Source organism: Astatotilapia calliptera, chromosome 10 (assembly GCF_964374335.1).
Source record: "Astatotilapia calliptera chromosome 10, fAstCal68.1, whole genome shotgun sequence".
In the NCBI taxonomy this organism is placed as follows: domain Eukaryota; kingdom Metazoa; phylum Chordata; class Actinopteri; order Cichliformes; family Cichlidae; genus Astatotilapia; species Astatotilapia calliptera.
In genome coordinates, this window is record NC_137431.1 from 19,912,732 (window position 1) to 19,933,709 (window position 20,978).

General features: G+C 41.8%; 1 protein-coding gene and 1 long non-coding RNA gene across 2 annotated transcripts; both read right to left on the reverse strand.

Annotated features, from left to right (window-relative positions):
• Positions 1–4,646: 4,646 nt before the first annotated feature.
• On the reverse strand, positions 4,647–6,550 carry LOC145431420 (claudin-4-like). Its single transcript, XM_080307156.1, has one exon. The coding sequence runs from the start codon at positions 6,213–6,215 to the stop codon at positions 5,529–5,531; it is 687 nt and encodes a 228-aa protein (XP_080163282.1). The 5' UTR covers positions 6,216–6,550; the 3' UTR covers positions 4,647–5,528.
• Positions 6,551–19,304: 12,754 nt separating this feature from the next.
• LOC145431418 (uncharacterized) lies at positions 19,305–19,711 on the reverse strand. The gene is made up of 2 exons (XR_013911724.1): positions 19,570–19,711; positions 19,305–19,486 (listed from the first exon to the last, which is right to left on the reverse strand). It is a non-coding gene; the product is annotated as an uncharacterized LOC145431418 (long non-coding RNA).
• Positions 19,712–20,978: the final 1,267 nt, after the last annotated feature.

Genomic DNA, 20,978 nt, shown 5'->3' on the forward strand with positions numbered 1-20,978 from the left:
TCCCTCCAACCTTAGTATCTAGTTTCACACCATAAAATCTTCAGTTGACACAGCAAGAGGAGATGAGGTTCAAACAAAGGGCATTGCAGAAACAGGGTCCTTTGTATAATATCATCAAAAACAATACTCAGCAAATGCTACCATGGTATCAAAATATCACAACAACTACAACAGTTCAAAATCAGGACTACTTGGGATTTAACCAAGACAGAACCAGAATCAATGTCATCCTGAATATGTTCATCTTCCTCAACACCTGACGAATGGACTTCTCCACCTTGTTCACTGGTCTGTCCATGTCCTCTAAAGGAGTGGAAGCCCTGCCTGTCCTCCTTATTATAACTCTGGTCTATTTATATTTCTGGTCTTAAGTTAATAATGCCACAGTGATAAATTGTAAAAATACAATATACAATTACAATAAAATAATATATTTAAAACATTCATAAGTTGGGTGTCAGCCGGTGATCAGCTGATGATGGGGCCGGGTTTAAAAGAGAGACGTCACCCACCTGTTCGCCGCTCAGACATCGTTCTCTTCATGTCAGGAGCTCCGAAACCTTGCCGACGTCAGTTGCCGCCTGATTCACCAACTGTGAGTGTTTTTCCTCTCGACTCTTTTTCTCATCCCGGCTCCGCTCGCTCTCCGTCTGTAATGCCAGTTCCGAAGCTCCACTTCGTGCACTGATCGTTACTAGAATAACTGCTTGTCTGTTCCAACCCACCGCTAGCCAGCACGCCACACGGGCACGCCGGATTACTGTGTGTAATCCGCCCGACCGTGACATTGGGTTAGGTTGTGTCACTGGCACTTGTTACTTGGAACTCTCAAAGTTACATACACCAGTAGCTTGGTGCCATCTACTGGTTGTGAGATGTATAACACACATTTAGGTACCTAACACCAATAGGATACACATAATTAGTGTTAGCTTTACTTTGGTACATTTTAAATATGTATTTTTTACACCACTGCAATGCAGTACATTTGGTGGCCTGCAATTTTAAAGAAAAAATACTTCAAAAACAGAGATGACTGAGGATTGCAGGAAACAGAAGTTTCCCATCTGTGTTGAAAACTAAAAAAAAAGAGAAACAGAAAAAAAAATTGTCTTAATTATTTGTTCTGAAAATAGCATTTTGTACAGAATTACACTGCCTTAGTGGCAGCAGTGGGGTCAGATGCTAAACCTGTGTCAGCACAAAATGTGGCAAACACACACTTTCTTAATTGCATTAATGTATTTCATGTACTACAAATGTTTTTGGACAATAAATATAAGAATAAAAGTTCATCCACCCTGGGTCTAAAACATACATAAGAAATACACTATACATATAGTTATATTTTATTGTTATTATTTAATCAAACAATCAACATAGTTTTTCACCCAACAAAATACATGTTAAAGCACCACAGCAGTAGCTCGATATCAGACAGAACTGCCGCATGATATTAAACATCTTGTGTTTTTATCATGAGTTATAATGAGGTAGTTGAAGTTTCAAGCTGTTCTTAATATTTTTCACCGCCAGATGTCACTAAAGAGAACTGTATTGAAAAGCTTTGAGTAATTCGGTTTTCAGTACAAGAGTCAATTCTTCAGAGAACTTCATTAGCCCATCACTACTTAACTTTCTCTGACATCATCACCAAAAACAGTCATAATGCTCGGGTCTTATTTTCTACAGTTCACAGGCTAACAAACCCTCCTGTGTCAGTGGCAGCTGAACTTCAATCGACCATGGCCTGCAATGACTTTGCCAAATTCTTCACAGAAAAAATCCAAAAGATTAGACAAGCAATTGGTACATCAACAGCAGATTCACACCATAAACACCATCAAACAGTTTCACTATTAACAGCAAAGACCTGGAGGACATCTTAGATCAACTGAACTCCTCCTCTTGCTGTTTAGATGTCCTGCAAACAAGTTTTTCAAAAAGGCCTCAAAGACTTTGGAGTCAGACCTGTTACAGATCGTCAACTTTTCTTTAATGTCAGGTGTGTTTCCAGAACCACTAAAAACTGCTGTAATTAAACCTATACTGAAAAACGACAATCTTGACAAGACACAAATGAACAACTACAGGCCGATCTCAAATCTCCCAGTTTTAAGTAAGATCATTGAAAAAGCAGTTTCTCAACAGCTCAATTACTTCTTAAAACAGAATAACTGGCATGATGCCTTCCAGTCAGGTTTTAGACAGAACCACAGCACTGAAACCGCTCTGAACAAAGTGTTTAATGACATATGTCTGAATACAGACAGTGGAAAAATGTCAGTTTTAGTTTTACTGGATCTCAGTTCAGCATTTGATACAGTTGACCACAACATATTACTCAAACTGGGCAGGTCTTGTACTAAACTGGTTCAAAACATACTTAGAAAACAGGAAATATTTTGTATCAATACGTAACTTCACATCTGAGCAGACAAGTATCACATGTGGAGTTCCCCGAGGTTCCATCTTGGGACCCCTTCTGTTTAACATTTACATGCTCCCACTGGCACAGATTATAAAGAACAACAAAATAAACTATCATAGCTATGCAGATGACACACAAATATATATCACAATGTCACCAGGAGACCGAGGTCCTGTACAGGCTCTTGGTAAATGCATTGAGGAAATTAATGACTGGTTGTGCCACAATTTTCTCCAGCTAAACAAAAAAATAAACTGAAGTAATAGTCTTTGGTGCCAAAAAAAAGATTACAGGTCACCAGAGAACTTCAATCTATACTATATTCTAAACTAGTCCATGCATTCATCTTTAGTAGGCTTGATTACTGTAACAGCATCTTTACAGGTCTACCTAAAAAAATCAGTCCGACAACTACAGCTCATTCAGAACTCTGCTGCTCGAGTCCTCACTAAGACCAAAAAAGTGGACCACATCAGTCCAGCTCTGAGGTCTTTACACTGGCTGCCTGTCCGTCAGAGGTTAGACTTTAAAGTTCTGATGCTGGTCTATAAAGCTCTGAATGGTTTAGGACCAAAATACATCAGTGACCTCCAGACCCAGTATGAACCTTCCAGATCCCTCAGGTCATCTGGATCTGTTTTTTTTATCAGTTCCCAGAGTCAGAACCAGACACGGAGAAGCTGCATTCAGCTTTTATGCTCCATATATCTGGAACAAACTCCCAGAAAGTTGAAAAAAAAAGTGAAATAAGACAAAACACTGCAAACCACAACACAATAAAATATCAATTAAAATATGAAAACAAAAAGAACATGCACATTCTCTGTCATATAGGCCTGCATGAATAAACTTACTGAATCCTTTATCATCCGCACCTGAATATAGTTGTGGATTATTACTATACCTTTCTAATGTGACTTTGTTGTCCCTGACTCTCTTTCTCTCCCTTTCCCTCCTCCTCTGTTCCTGTGCTACTGTGAGTGTAACTACGGCCCCTCCCTCCTCTTCCCAGCGCAAGCACAAGGCTCACGTGCGGAGTGAAGCGGAAAAAAGTGCGAGAGAGAGCGAGAGAGAGGGTGAGAGAAAGAAAGTGACTCTTTGAAGTGACTCTTTGTTCACTTCAGAGAGTCAGCTCGAAGAGCCGCTTCGTTCATGACCGACACATCACTACAGCCTAATGGGTACCTTAATCAAGCCATGTAATAACAACATGTGCTGGAACATATTAATGCAAAAGTAACATGACAACACTTATATAGTTCTTTTCTACTCTTCCAGATTACTCAAAGTGTTCTATATAACATGCCACATTCACCCAATCTCTCTACATCCAACTACATTCACACTCTTGAACGGAAGAGTCAGGGATTGAACCACTAACCTTCCGATCAGTAGGTGACCTGCTTTACCTCCTGAGCTACAGCCACTCAGTGAACCCTCACTAGGTTGTGGGTTCAATCTGCAATATACTATACTATATTGCAGTATAGTATTGCAACGTGGCATTTGGATCTTCTAACTAAAATTGGAAAATAGGAACATGAATAGCGCCATAATTTCCAGACCTGGCCCACATCTGGTTGACATAGAAAACAAACCTGCAACAAGTGTGTGAATTTATTGTTATTATTAATTTATTATTTTATTTTTTAGGAAGGGGTGGTAATTCATCAAAAAAACAAAAACGGACATTGATCTAAATTTTCCATAAAGTTAATTACATTCATTACACGATAGACAAGTATTGCCCACAAACATTATTTAGTATTATTTGTAATTAAAAATTTAATGACAAAAGTATTCTACAAAACACCTTTTGAAATTTCTCCAGTCTAAACTAAATCCTTTTGGTAGTTACTGTTTGACAAAACAGACGTGTTGAAGTAAAACTGACACTTTGTCAATTCTGACTTGTCATCTATGATTAGATGTAACACATATGAAACTTTAAAAAACTCAAACACTTAATTCTCTTTTTTAATGTATCATTTTTAAACTTTTTAAACTTTGGCAGTGTGGTCTTTGTTAACAGTTTTTTAATCATCTTGTCGTTTTATTTTTCAATGCAAAACTCGACAATGTTCAGTCTTTTGCAAACTCATTCTTACTATGTTTATTAAACTGCTTTAATGTTAAAAAAGGCACCAAAATACATATTATTTTGCATGCTCTGAAATATTAATTTTCTTTTGATATAAATTTCACTTGTACACAATCACACAAAAAGATATTTTTATTCAAAAAGCATATGTAAAAACAATTTCATGATCATCAATATTGAATCAATTTAATAAAGAGATGATAGTCAAAGATAAAACATAGACTTACAATGCATAGATTTCATAGCGGTTTTAAATGGACATGGTTATGACTTTACACAGATCCCTGAAAAAGTCAAATCTGTCTCCAAACTTATGAGCAACAAAAACTGCGAGGGGACTCGAACCTGGCTGGCCACTGGCATGTGATTGCCCGCTTAAAGCTAACCGGTGCCCTATTGAGCCATTTTAACAAAAACAAAACAAAAACAAGCAAACAAAAAAAAAAAAAAGACAAAAAAGAGATGCAAAAGATTATTTTACATGCTCAGAAATATTATTTTCATTTGAGATCAATTTTACTTGTAAACAATCAATCAAATATATTTATATTAAGAACGAAAAAATAATTCCATGATCATCAATTTTGAGTCAATTTAATAAAGAGATGGTAATGAAATATATAACATAGACTTAAACCAGTGGATACATAGTCAGAAATCATAGCAGTTTACCAAAAAAAGTAAAGTCTGTCTCCACGCAACAGAGTAAATAACAAAAAGAATAAATGAAAAAAAAAAATAGGAAAGGTGATTATAATGGTGTAGGATACCTCAAAATACATTCAGAAGCAAGTTACACAATCAAATTGTAAAGATTTCTATCCATTTTAATCTGATTTTATACTTTGTTAATCTACTCATTCCACTGACAAACTTAAGGTGAAAACTTTCATAAAACCTTTTTCTTATTTCCAAAAAACTGCTCGATGTATGAAAATAGGCCTTATTTTAAAAGCGATAAGTAAGGCCTTGCTTACTCAGAGTTGGAGTAATGTTTTACTCAGTTCCATTTCTGCAGAAAAAGGAGCTGCAGACGAGGCCTCCTCCCAGGAACAGAAGGACGGTGGTGAACCAGCCAATGTAGAGCGCGGCTCCCAACTCCATCTTTTTAAGTACCCCATGATCAGGACCATAAGTAGACTGGGTAGGATGAAAATGATCATTGATGGTGTTGGTTGTCCAGCTGACTGGGATGAGAACAAAGAATCCTGCAATGAGGAAGGCAATTCCAGAAGTCAGAGCCATTTTGCTCCTTTGCCATTCGTCTGGTACAAAGTTCATAAAATTTCTCCCAGCCACACCAAGCAGGATCCCAAGGACCTCAATGATAATGGCAATGATGACAAGTGCTCTGGCAGCCTTCATGTCTGCAGGTAACGGTATATACTCGTACCCCATGCAATGCATTTCACCTGTTGGTAAGATCGCACATCTCTTCCATAAACCCTCCGCAATGCACATGAGCATTTTGACATCTTTGAAGGCTGTCATGATTCTCCATGTAGGGAGAGCACAGCTTATGATGCTTCCCATGAAGGCGATGCAGGCCAAAGCCAGGCCTAGAAGCTGTCTTTCGCAAGCCACCATAATGAAGCTCTGTGACTCTCTCCAAGCACCAAAGATGATGTGTTCAAAGGAGGTTCGGTAATTTATCTGAAGAGCTGAGAAGGATGTGGTTATCATTTGGTTATAGTACTCAGAATTAGACTGTGGCTTCCTCTGTACCTGTTCACACTTTTAAAAGAGATGACAGATTTTATTGTTGCCTCTGAGTTGAAACTGATTTCAAAAGAAGGTGACACATAATGACAAAAAACAGAACACATAAAAACTTAACCCAAAATAAATAATTTGAAAAATGCAGGTAATATTTGGTTGGATCGTACTAAATATGGATCATCAAAACTGAAAAATGCCACATCTCAGTGACAATTATAGTTTTAATGTTAACTTTTTTCAAGTTTGTCATAAATTTCTAAATGATTAAAAAGTAACTAACTAAGCTATTTCAGTGCAAATAAAAAAAAAATCCTAGATTTGTTCATTATCACTGAAATTTGTGAGATTTATTCACAGTAAATGGTAATATAGTTTCCAGGAAGAATGTATGGCTGTGGTCCATTGGAGTGTCTGGGGTTTTTCCACCCATGGCTGCTGGTCTCCTGTCCATCCGTCATCCCCCTACTTAAACCTGTGCAACCTGCTTTTTCTCACCAGTTTGTTATGCGCTCCATAGTGGTAACTAGGCAGTTCCTCAGTAAAAACATTTTCTGTTCATTCCCTGGTGGCTTCCTCACCCGCTTGCCTGCCCTCCGGCGTACCACTACACCTCAAACACAAACTCTCCATCTGTTACAGGATCCCTTTCTGTCTCTCTGTCTCTCCCTGTGATCCAGTTCCCTAGGGCTGCCCTTCTCAGCTCCAGTCACCACTTCCCCGTAGCCATTTCTAATCTGTCTCACAATCTCTGGTACATGTATTCCATTACTCCCCAACACTGCATGTGACTGATGCAAGCCAGATCCTTTTAATTAGCAAAATTGTGATTGATAGTTAAAAATTATTGTTGAGGGGCACAGGCATCACTCCACACACATATACATTCAAAAGGGTGCAGGTGCTCAAGCCCCTTCTGCACACCATGCCATGCCACCCCTGCCCCCCTCCACATGCGGTTGCACCTGGGCCTTGTTTTTTTATGGGCGGAAACATGTATACTTTGCAGAAACAACCCTACAAACCAGTGACCACAAGTACAACATGGAATCAAACCTTTTACCACATGCTCAGAACATGTGTTAATCTTTTTAATTTCTTTTGGTTTTTTCCTCCTTGTTTGTGTTGTTAAATATTAATTCTTGTAATTTTATTGTAATCGTTATGTTTATGTTTGACTAAGAGTTTCTTCTTTTGTTTGCCCCCTGAATTCTCCTCTGTGCCCCTCTGTGTCTCTCTACGTCAGAGTGGTTTTGGTCCCTCTGTCTGTTTGCTTCATTTATTTTAAATGTCAGACCCATATGTGGGTTTCATATTTAGTGTTTTAGTGTCTAGTAGGTTTCTATGGTGGGATTCTTTGTCAGGTTGGCAATATTTTCTCATGCTGGTGTAAAACATTGTGGAAAAAAAGTTAAGGAAGAAATTAGTATTTTTGAAAAGTCATCTTTTTTTGATGGAAGTATTTTAATGTTACTGCCAGACATCACTGAGGTGATAATTCAGTCACGTATTGGCTAAATAGCTTGTTTATTCCCTTCATTCATCACTGATTTTTATCTAAAAGTTTTTATTAATGCAGAGTGTTACAGCCCTGAGCCTCAGAGGGAGTGAGACTGCCTTTTTCTTCAAGCAAATCCAAGCGTGCCAGGACTTGCTGACGACTGGTATCTGGAAACCCGTGCCAGCCCCCTGTATGCAGATTGCAGTGTGGCAACCCACATAGACAATTGGCTGTCTGGGATCCTGTGACGCTCCAAGAAGCAATTAGTGGCTGATTGTGCTGAAGATTCTTCACATTGTGGGCTGCTGCCGAGGACTGAACATCCAGTTTGTCCCCCTTGCAGTAACACCACCCCTTTTTGTGGTGTTACTGCTTGTCACGTTAGCCTTAGTTTGCTTTAGTTTTTTTCACTCCCATGTGCGTGTTAGTTGTGTGCTGATTATATGCCCAGTTGTAACCCAGTTCCTAAAATCATCTCAAACAGAAAGAGAAGAAAAATTAAAACATTTAATGTTCATTGTTCTGTTCTTACTGTCCCGGTTAATGAAAGTGAAATGAGATCAAAATAATTATTTAAACATAGAAGGGATGCAGATTATATATGATATGCTCTGGTCAAACAAGGGTTAAGTTTTCTCAGAGGGTTGATGAGCTCTGATGAGAGCCTATTGTTTTACTCCACTCCTCACATGTCAGCCAATCGGTGAAGCTCTAGGCAGCTCTTGTCCCTCCTTAGTACCAGCTCCCAAGTTTTCAGTCTCTTGCTTCTACAGCCGAACAGAGCAGACGGACTAAAACTTTTGTTATCGGTAAGCTGGAGAAATTAACCTCTAACGAGTTAAAAGAAATACCATCTAAACTGATTTTTTTCACAAATTATGTATTTGCACTTGTTGTTGTCAAGGGCAGAGCGAAACCGGAGGGTTTACTGAGCTGTGGCTCCACGTAAATGCTGAGCATCCACTCGACGGCGGTAAGCTAAATGTGGCTAATCAGACACGTGATGTGCGGAGTGTGGGTACAGTTGTTCGTTGTCTCTGAAACGCACTGTTGTTATGCTAGTTAGATCATTAACTAAGTCATTAACATGTGAAAAGCTGTAAATGGTTAAAGCAGCTAAAAATAACCTTATGAGAGATAATTGTAATCAGACTTTATCCTGCTTCCTGTTTAAATTTTGATGTCAATCAGTTGTTTTACAATACTCAGTATTAAACACTTGGAGGTAATTTTTAGTGTATTTCCACTTGTACTAGTAGGCCTATGGTACAAGCGGGATTAAGCACGTCTATTTTAATACTCCTATTTGTGGACTGAGTCCTTGTGTTTACGTGTTATTGAAATTGATTATTTGCACTTTGTTCAATTTCTGATAAGCATTTGCATATTATTCCATTTCTTAAAAGGGGTAATATACGTATTTATTTGTGATTAGATATATATGTACAGTGAGTTTATTTTGATGGATGTAATTAATGTTTACAATGAAAGTGAATTATATGGTGACTATAATTCCTGAATGTTTAAAACCTTGTAGATAATCTTTAGTGCTACTGCAGGTTACAAATACTTGAACCTTGATACTGTGAAATTTTGGATATTGATACTTTGACCTTTGAAACTTGATATTTTAATGTTGTACAACATGACTGAACTGATGATGATTGAATTGACGATAGCTGATCTGAATAGTGGTTACTGCACTGTGACACTACTTTAGTTTAATTTGTGAGAGTTATCCTTAAAGGGCACGTGACATATATTTGGCCATTGTTTATAGGTCAGGTTTTTATGTGGGACAAATCCAAAGACCAGGTCAGCGATTCCAGAACCCAGAGTGTTCCAGTGTTCACTGGATGGCGAGCCAACCCAAGATCCTAGGAGGCGATATACATATACACGCACACTCATTTGCACATTGATGGACTACAATCCTCTACTGTACAAGTAGTACGGTAGGACAGACAATCACACACACACTCCTTGTCAGACGAATTCTATGGGCCCCACCGGTACCATTTGGACTTAAAAAAGACTAATTATTTTACTTGTGCACAATTTTATTTAATTCTATTTTTTTGCTACTTTGGGGGAAATTTTTTATACTTGACATTCTGTTAAAACCTGTTGTGATACTGTGTTGTTTACAAATTTCTTTTACAAGGCTTAACATCACTAAAGTACTTTTAAAGCCACAAAACTGTGTTTGTCTGGTTTCTCTGTCATTCGTGTACCAGAGCTCTAAGAGTCGTTCTCAGTCTTCTGATACTAGCCCAAATTACTTATTACCTTGGTAATTATCCATTGGTACTTTATGTAACTCCACGTAAGTGCTACAAAAGTGGCGAGCCAGCCAGGAGCTCTTTGGTGCATGAATATCAGCAGTGAAACCTCCTTAAAGTGTGTATTGTCATTGAAACATCTTTTGTTATTACCACAAGATGGATTTTGTATTGAGCTCAGGTATCAAAGTCCCCAATGCAGTAATTGTTAGTGGTACACTCAATTCATTGGATGATGAAGGGGTTCTTGACTTTTTGAAGCAGTATGGTACCTTTAGAGCCGTCCCAGTTGTAGATCCAAACTCAGAATTTTTTAAAAACCTGATCGTTGAGTACCGAAGTGGTAACTCCATTGATGCCTTAACTGATCTTTTGCCGTACACATATGAAGTTGAAGGGAAGCCCGGTGTGAAATACCATGTAAGAGCTCTCTCCAGCGTTTACACTGCCAAGGTGGGTGGCAGTGCTACTAAGTCCTACTTAGATGAAATAAAGCAGGTGGCAAAACTGAGTGGCAAAAGTTTTGAAGAGGTACTGAAGTCGATGATGACAGAGATCAGTGAAGTCATTGGGAGTTCAGAGACCGATGATGAATGCATGCTCTCCTCCATGCAAGTTGATGATCCAAACAGGGGGAACCAGCTTCACCCCTCTCTTGAAACTTCTGAGATTGCACGCCAGCAGTTGTCTGAAGATCCACCACAGGTAGGATTGATTCAAGGTGGTGCGGAGCCACACCTACCTGTTGATTTCAAAACGAGCCCATTTAGTACGGCAAACCATTTCAAATGGTAAATGGCCTTCATTTGTATAGCGCTTTTCTAGTCCATAGGACCCCAAAGCGCTTCACACTACATTCAGTCATTCACCCATTCACACACACATTCACACACTGGCGATAGCAAGCTACATTGTAGCCACAGCTGCCCTGGGGCGCACTGACAGAGGCGAGGCTGCCGGACACAGGCGCCACCGGGCCCTCTGACCACCACCAGTAGGCAAACATGGGGTTAGTATCTTGCCCAAGGATATTTGGCATGCAGCCAGGATGCAGCCTGGGATCGAACCACCGACCTTCTGATTAGTGGCTGACCTGCTCTGCCACCTGAGCTACAGCCACCCCACCTGAAATTCAGAAAGTCATTGTGGAACACATCGTGAAGAAAGATGACTTGATTGCACATTCATATTCTCCAATGAGACTCCGGTCATTCTCTGGCAGGATCCCCAGACCCAGCGGTGAGACAGATTATGACACATGGCGTTCACATGTCGAACTTCTCAGGAAAGACCCTGCCATGTCTGAACTTCAAAAATCTAGGAAGATCTTTGAGAGCTTGTTGTCCCCTGCAGCTGACATTGTCAACAGACTGAGCCCAGAAGCTGCACCTGAAACTTACCTTCAGTTGTTGGATGCAGCTTTTGGAACAGTGGAAGATGGAGAGGAGCTTTTCGCCCAATTCATGAACACCCTTCAGGATCCTGGTGAAAAGGCTTCTGCGTACCTCTGCCGTCTTCAGGGCGCATTGAACCTTACTCTGAAGAGGGGAGGAGTTTCTGCTGGGGATGCCGATAAACACATTCTCAAGCAGTTTTGTCGTGGATGTTGGGACCACACCTTGCTCTCGGATCTTAATCTTGAAAACAAGAAAAGCCAACCTCCAACATTCTCAGAACTTCTATTAATGCTCCGAACAGAAGAAGATAGACTGGCAGCTAAAGCTACACGGATGAAGAAACACCTTGGCTCAATCCGGCAGCGGGTTGTGGCACACTGTCAAAAGACTTGCACCTGTAGTGAGCTACAGGCAGTGACTCAATCTGATTCTGACCCGTTGACAGATCTGAGGAAGCAAGTTGCATCCCTACAGAGTCAGCTTACTAATTTGATGGCAAAGAAACAGAAGAAAAGCTCGAAGCCTAAGGACAAGGCTGAGTGTGATTTACGTGAGATGGCTATGGCAACACCTAGCGTCAAGGTCACAAGTGCGAAGCCTTCCAACTTGCGGCGGAGTACCCAGCCAAAACCATGGTACTGCTTCAAGTGTGGTCAGGATGGCCACATCTCAGCAAGTTGCAGTAATGACCCAGACCCCACTCTTGTCGCTGATAAGAGGAAGCAATTGAGAGAGAAGCGTCGCATTTGGGAGATGCAAAACACTTCGTCTGCTGACCAGGATTTTTAGACGCAGTCTCAGTTGTGGGGCAAACTGGGACTGAAGCAGGTCAACATCGTCCCGCTAAATCTGGAAGTCAAGCTAAACCAAGAGCACAGGCCACTTTGAGGCAATCCCATGTTGGAGAACAACCTTTCAGACTACCTAAGAGGCTCATAGGCACAAAGAGTACAGGTCAAGTCACGATCAAAGGTAAGGTGTGCAGTTGTCTCCTTGACACAGGTTCTCAAGTGACCACTGTCACTAAGTCTTACTATGACCAGTATTTGTCTGAGCAACAGATAGAGCCACTACATGACCTTCTGGAGGTTGAAGGGGCCAATGGGCAGCTTGTACCTTACCTGGGTTATGTTGAGATTGGAATCACCTTTCCTAAAGACTTTCTTGGTGCTGAACTAGAAGTCAAAACGCTAGCTCTAGTAGTCCCAGACACCGGGACATTAACGAAGTCTTGTGTATTGATAGGAACAAACACTCTTGATGTAGTGTATGAAATGTACAGAGAGGCAAACCCAGAGGGCTATCATCCCATTCCTCATGGGTACAGAACCGTACTCAAAGTACTGGAGTTGCGGCAAAAGCAAGGTTCAGATGAAGACGTTGGATTAGTGAGGATGCGTGGCAACGATGAAGTGAACGTCCCAGCTGGGAAAACAGTCGTTCTTGAGGGGACAGTATCAATCAAGGGATTTTACACTGAGAGATCTGCCCTGTTGGAATATCCTTCAGTATCTTCCCTGCCTGGGGGGCTTTTGGTGCAAACCTGTCTCCTTGACTTGCCAAGTAACCAGTTGTGCAAGCTACCTGTAGTAGTTTCCAATGAGTCAGAGCATGACATTACCATCCCAGCAAAGAGTGTGATTGCAGAACTCAGTGCAATACAGACTGTCCTATCTCACAAACAAATTGTGAGTGAGCCATCAGAGTGTGAACCATCCAGGACCTCTAGTGTGACATTTGACTTTGCCGACTCTCCCATCCCTTCTGACTGGAAAGACCGCATTACTCAAAAGCTGAGCAGTATGCCAGAGGTCTTCGCCCAGACTGATCTGGATTTTGGAAGGACGGACAAGGTCAAACACCACATTAAGCTATCAGATGAGACACCATTCAAACACAGAGCCCGACCGATTCACCCGCACGACATAGAGGCTGTTTGAAAGCATCTGCAAGAGCTTCTCGCAACTGGAGTAATCCGCGAGAGCGAGTCCCCATTCTCCTCGCCAATTGTTGTGGTCAGGAAGAAGAACGGTCAGGTACGTCTGTGTGTTGACTACCGTAAGTTAAACTTACAAACAGTGAAAGATGCATACGCCCTCCCAAGACTGGATGACACCTTCACCGCACTCTCAGGTTCCAAGTGGTTCAGTACACTCGATCTTAAGTCCGGCTATTATCAGATCGAAGTTACAGAGAGTGATAAGCCCAAGACTGCCTTTGTCTGTCCCCTAGGTTTCTGGGAGTTCAACCGTATGCCACAGGGAGTGACAAATGCGCCAAGTACTTTTCAGAGGCTTATGGAGAGATGCATGGGGGACATAAATCTGAAGGAAGTTGTTGTTTTCCTGGATGATCTCATAGTTTTCTCGAAAACCCTTGAGGAGCATGAAGCCAGACTCATGAAAGTCCTGGAACGCTTAAAGGAGTATGGGTTAAAGCTGTCTCCCGAGAAGTGCAAATTCTTCCAGTCCTCAGTTCGGTACTTGGGGCATGTTGTTTCTCAACACGGAGTAGAAACCGACCCAGAAAAGACAGCCACACTTAAAACTTGGCCAGTCCCTCAGAACCTTAAGGAGCTGAGATCCTTCCTTGGGTTCTGTGGATATTACAGACGGTTTGTTAAAGGCTACTCAAGTATTGTGAAACCACTGAACGATCTAACGTCCGGTTATCCACCACTGAGGAAGCATTGCAAATCAAAAGGGAGGAGTAATCAGTATCACGATCCAAAGGAGCCGTTTTATGGACGGTGGACCCCTGCATGCCAGAAAGCATTTGAGGCTATCATTGACAAGCTAACGTCGCCTCCAGTCCTGGCCTTTGCTGACCCAAACCTGCCTTACATCCTTCATACGGATGCGAGCACTACGGGCCTTGGAGCAGCTTTATACCAGGAGCAGGAGGGACAGCTCCGGGTTATCGCCTACGCGAGTAGAGGTTTGTCAAGTAGTGAGTCCCACTATCCAGCACATAAGCTCGAGTTTTTGGCTTTAAAGTGGGCTGTAACAGAGAAGCTGAGTGACTACCTCTATGGCAATCAGTTCACCGTTGTCACAGACTCAAACCTTCTGACCTACATCCTCACCTCAGCAAAACTCGATGCAACCAGTTACAGGTGGTTGGCGGCCCTCTCTACCTTCAATTTCAGACTCCAGTATCGTTCTGGAAAACAAAATGGAGATGCCGATGGACTCTCGCGTCGTCCTCATGGCAGGCTACCTGATGACCTTACATCTCAAAAAGAGAGAGACCGGATATGCCAGTTCGCAAAACAACATCTGTCAGATCCAGACAATATTGACTCAGTCGATCAGGACATTGTTCATGCTATCTGTGAGAGACAGTTTGTTTATCATTCAACCACCTCTGAAGCTTTGGGTGATGATGCAGGTATAACCCTTGTCGAAAGTCTTGCCATTTCTGGAGATGCTGTACCTGACAGCTTTGAGCAGGAAGAAACATTGGGAGGCTTACACATCATTCCCCACCTCTCACCGGCAGATCTCAGAGACAGCCAGAGATCTGATCGGTGCATCAGACATGTTATTACCCAGATGGAGAGTGGGGAGAAACCCCCTCCCACATTGAGGAAAGAAATTCCAGACGTAGTCCTGTTGCTGAGAGAGTTGAACAGGTTCGAGCTGTGCAATGACATTCTCTACAGAACACGAAGAGAAGGCGGTAATAAACATTACCAGTTGGTCTTACCTGAAGACCTGCGAGAGTCTGTGTTGACAAGCCTACATGACAATATGGGTCATATGGGAATAGAGCGCACACTCGATCTGGTCAGAGCCAGGTTCTACTGGCTAAGAATGTCCTCAGATGTGGAGAAAAAGATAAAGACCTGCCACAGGTGCGTACGCAGGAAAACGTTACCTGAGAAGGCTGCACCTTTGGTGAATATCATGACGACAAGACCCCTCGAGTTAGTCTGCATGGATTTCCTATCCATTGAACCAGACAGCAGTAACGTGAAAGATGTTCTTGTCATCACAGATCATTTTACTAAATATGCAGTCGCTATCCCAACATCGAACCAAAAAGCTCGGACTGTCGCAAAGTGTCTGTGGGACCATTTCATAGTACACTATGGCATTCATGAAAAATTACACAGCGATCAAGGGCCTGATTTTGAGTCTCAGTTGATCAAGGGGCTGTGTGAAGTAGCAGGCATACAGAAGATTCGGACTACGCCGTACCACCCCAGAGGCAACCCAGTGGAGCGTTTTAACCGAACACTCTTAAGTATGCTTGGAACTCTGGAGAACAAAGACAAGTTACATTGGAAGGATTTTGTAAAGCCTTTAGTTCATGCGTACAACTGTACCAAGAACGAGGTAACTGGATTCACACCATATGAGCTGATGTTTGGGCGTCAGCCACGGTTGCCTGTCGATTTGGCTTTCGGTTTACCTGTGAGAGAACAACAAAACAAGTCACACTCCCAATATGTTAAGGACCTCAAATCTCATCTTGAGGAGAGCTATAGAATAGCTACACGGAGTGCTGCAAAGGTAGCCGAAAGGAACAAAACTAGATTTGACAAACATGTGACCACATCTACCTTGGAAATCGGGGACCGAGTGCTGGTCAGAAACATACGCATTCGAGGAAAACACAAACTCGCCGATAAATGGGAGCAGACCGTCTATGTGGTGGTGAAACGAGCTGGAGACCTCCCCGTTTACACTGTTAAACCAGAGGGCGGGGATGGCCCCATACGCACCCTACACAGAGACCTCTTACTCCCTTGTGGGTTCCTCTCTGCAGCCAAGGAAGTGAAACCTGAACAACCAGAACCAAAGAAAAGGCCCAGAACGCGACAGACCACTCACAAAGACAATGAAAGAGCAGATCACCCCTCGGACGAGGATGATATTGTTTCAGTCCACTGGTTTGCAGATAGATCAGTGCCAAATGACTCGGCGTACATTGTCAAGCGAGATCTTCTGCTGACCCATAAATCAAGTCTTAGTCAAGATGATGTGACTGCAGATCAAGACAAGTTGGCTGGTAATACTCCAGCTTGTGCAGACACCATCTCCGATGTTGTTCCAGCCAGTCATGCTGACCATAACCAACCTTATGACAATCAGAACCCGAGTTATGGAGAAGCCTCGTATGAAAGAGACTTACCTGGAAATGACGACTCTGAACCGGAAAGAGACTTACCTGGACGTGACGAACCTGAAAAGGAAAGAGACTTACCTTCTATGGATCGCCCTGACATGAGGGATGAACAAATCCTACTTCTCCCAGACATGTTAGGGAGCGATGAGGAAGGAGAGGACTTGATATTTGACAGGGAAACAGTAAACAAAGAGAGAGATGAACAAACAAGCAAAGGAATTCCTGTCCGAAGATCAGAAAGAAGTCGCCAGCCACCAAAAAGGCTAGACTATGCTGAATTGGGAAATCCCCTTGTCACTGTGGTCAAATCATTATTTCAGGGTTTAACCACAGGTTTAACCACAGCTTTCATTTCACTCTTTAAATGCTAAAGCTGAATTACTGTTCTTAGATGATGCAGTTCACAGTAGACATGCAAAGGGACTTGCATGAATTCAAGAGGGGAGGGTGTAACCCAGTTCCTAAAATCATCTCAAACAGAAAGAGAAGAAAAATTAAAACATTTAATGTTCATTGTTCTGTTCTTACTGTCCCGGTTAATGAAAGTGAAATGAGATCAAAATAATTATTTAAACATAGAAGGGATGCAGATTATATATGATATGCTCTGGTCAAACAAGGGTTAAGTTTTCTCAGAGGGTTGATGAGCTCTGATGAGAGCCTATTGTTTTACTCCACTCCTCACATGTCAGCCAATCGGTGAAGCTCTAGGCAGCTCTTGTCCCTCCTTAGTACCAGCTCCCAAGTTTTCAGTCTCTTGCTTCTACAGCCGAACAGAGCAGACGGACTAAAACTTTTGTTATCGGTAAGCTGGAGAAATTAACCTCTAACGAGTTAAAAGAAATACCATCTAAACTGATTTTTTTCACAAATTATGTATTTGCACTTGTTGTTGTCAAGGGCAGAGCGAAACCGGAGGGTTTACTGAGCTGTGGCTCCACGTAAATGCTGAGCATCCACTCGACGGCGGTAAGCTAAATGTGGCTAATCAGACACGTGATGTGCGGAGTGTGGGTACAGTTGTTCGTTGTCTCTGAAACGCACTGTTGTTATGCTAGTTAGATCATTAACTAAGTCATTAACATGTGAAAAGCTGTAAATGGTTAAAGCAGCTAAAAATAACCTTATGAGAGATAATTGTAATCAGACTTTATCCTGCTTCCTGTTTAAATTTTGATGTCAATCAGTTGTTTTACAATACTCAGTATTAAACACTTGGAGGTAATTTTTAGTGTATTTCCACTTGTACTAGTAGGCCTATGGTACAAGCGGGATTAAGCACGTCTATTTTAATACTCCTATTTGTGGACTGAGTCCTTGTGTTTACGTGTTATTGAAATTGATTATTTGCACTTTGTTCAATTTCTGATAAGCATTTGCATATTATTCCATTTCTTAAAAGGGGTAATATACGTATTTATTTGTGATTAGATATATATGTACAGTGAGTTTATTTTGATGGATGTAATTAATGTTTACAATGAAAGTGAATTATATGGTGACTATAATTCCTGAATGTTTAAAACCTTGTAGATAATCTTTAGTGCTACTGCAGGTTACAAATACTTGAACCTTGATACTGTGAAATTTTGGATATTGATACTTTGACCTTTGAAACTTGATATTTTAATGTTGTACAACATGACTGAACTGATGATGATTGAATTGACGATAGCTGATCTGAATAGTGGTTACTGCACTGTGACACTACTTTAGTTTAATTTGTGAGAGTTATCCTTAAAGGGCACGTGACATATATTTGGCCATTGTTTATAGGTCAGGTTTTTATGTGGGACAAATCCAAAGACCAGGTCAGCGATTCCAGAACCCAGAGTGTTCCAGTGTTCACTGGATGGCGAGCCAACCCAAGATCCTAGGAGGCGATATACATATACACGCACACTCATTTGCACATTGATGGACTACAATCCTCTACTGTACAAGTAGTACGGTAGGACAGACAATCACACACACACTCCTTGTCAGACGAATTCTATGGGCCCCACTGGTACCATTTGGACTTAAAAAAGACTAATTACTTTACTTGTGCACAATTTTATTTAATTCTATTTTTTTGCTACTTTGGGGGAAATTTTTTATACTTGACATTCTGTTAAAACCTGTTGTGATACTGTGTTGTTTACAAATTTCTTTTACAAGGCTTAACATCACTAAAGTACTTTTAAAGCCACACAACTGTGTTTGTCTGGTTTCTCTGTCATTCGTGTACCAGAGCTCTAAGAGTCGTTCTCAGTCTTCTGATACTAGCCCAAATTACTTATTACCTTGGTAATTATCCATTGGTACTTTATGTAACTCCACGTAAGTGCTGCACAGTGGTCTGCTGAATGCAGCCCTGTCAGTTTTCTGTTTGAATTTTGCAATAAAACCTTTATTTCACTTAGTTTCCCGTGTGAGGGCTTATGTATGTTACTCCTCCATGTCCGCTAGCAGAGGGGGTCGTAACACAGAGCACTGTTATGAGTGGAGGACTGTAGCAGCGCACACAAAAGGAATTCATGAGTCAACACACTGAAATTAGCTACCCCATAAAAGTGAAGAAATAAGTCAAAACCTTACTACCACAGGTGTACAGGACTTAAAGTACAGAAAAGTGCATTAGCCACTGTAAATATCAACACTTCATCGAGTTCTTTTGATTTCTCAGAGGCATACTGTCAGGCGCAGTGGCCCGTGGACATGGGATGGACTCAAGCGCAGATTCAAAACCGGAGGCCAGGGGTGAGGTGTAACGAAAAGAGACTTTATTTTTACAATGCTCAGAGGCTAACAGAAAGTGCAGACTAGAATCAATGAACATAAACTAGATGTCTGAGGCGAGAGAAAAATACTGTGGTGAAAACTAGATGGCAGGGATAACTGGGTGCAGGTACTGGGCAGGGAAAACTGTGGCGGGCCCGGGCACTGAAACAGAGGACAGAGCAGTCAGGGGAATCCCACAGAGGGTTGCGAGTGAATCTAAAAAATAGTACACTGAGCTGTCTTACAAGCTTGCAGGTGGGGGTTGCGTGGAGGGGGGAGGCAGGAGAGGTCCAGGTGGGTGCTGCATGCAAGGCAGGGAGGCAGGCAGGAGAAAATGGCAGCTCCAAAACGGAGAGGGATTACCGGTGGCAGCAAACTGGTATCCAGGAGAGCTTGGTAGGTGGTTTTCAGAGGCTGACGAAAAAAACAGAGATACGGTTAATACACACGATTAGTCACCAAGGAACGGACGTGAGGCCGAGAACTGACTAAAGTTGGCAGATAATCTGGCGAAGACCAGTTGAGTGCGCCGGTCATAAATACTGCTGGTCCGATTGCCATCAGGTGAGGAACAACAAAGACTCCACCCAGTGGGGAGGAGCTGATGCTGTGGAAAACCACCCAGACCACGACACATCCGATAGAAGACAAAACAACAAAACACTGTTCAGCAGACCATTTATTACTTCTAGAAGGGAGATGCGTCCTGCAAGACACGCTGCTGCGGATCTCAAAATGGTGGTGTGCCCCTAACAGTTTTATTACAGAAGCTCTCTCATTCTAGACTAAACAATTCCAGTAACTTTCCACAGAAAATGGTTTCCTCTTATCTTTAATTTCCCAGGCAAGTATGAGCGAGAGTCTGCAGCTTTCTACTCCCCTTTATTTTCAGGGCTGTGTCCACTTAATACTACACTATATAACTTTATAACACTTAATAAAAAAGAATAGCATAATTGAGGCACTGAAAATTATTTATTCCCAACAGTCCCTCCTTTGATCTGATCAGAGTAGATCGGCATTACTAAAAGTCATTAAGCATCATCATGTTGTCTTCAGATCCCCAACCTTACGGTGTGTTCACACCGAACGCGATAGAGGCAGGCAGAGCGTCAGGCTTACATGTAAAGTCAATGGAAAGGCGTGCTGACCCGCGATTGCGGCTCCCGCGAAAATTCGGAAACAGATTTGCGTCGCGAAAACGCCTGAAACGCGCGTGAGTGTAGCGCGTTTCAGGCGTTTGACTCGCGAAAAAAACCACGCGCGTGAGTTTATGTGTTGCATTTTGTGTATACACGCCTTTCGCGTCCCCGCTTGAGTTGGAAAAATCTGAACTCCAGCATCAAATCGCGCCGCGACAACCAATCAGGTCCCAGAATCGCCCGCCTAGACACCAATTACAGGCGCTCAATCCCACCTGCAGAGCGCCTGTCCATCTGCCTGAGGTTAGTAAAAGTATTTAATACGGTAGTCCTTTATTGATACCTGTGCTAACATATGCTAAACCATCCATTTATACACTGCTAACATGGATGTGCTATGCTAACAGTGAATGCTGTCGGTGTTTACTGAAAGCAAACTGTGGTACAGAGAGGACTGTTTATAATATTTCTAGTGATACTCAGAAGGTCTCATCAAGCCCCGATTTAATTCG

What these genes read in the sequence shown, in the direction of transcription:
- LOC145431420 (XM_080307156.1), bottom strand. Translation starts at nt 6,215, where the DNA reads ATGATAACCACATCCTTCTCAGCTCTTCAGATAAATTACCGAACCTCC.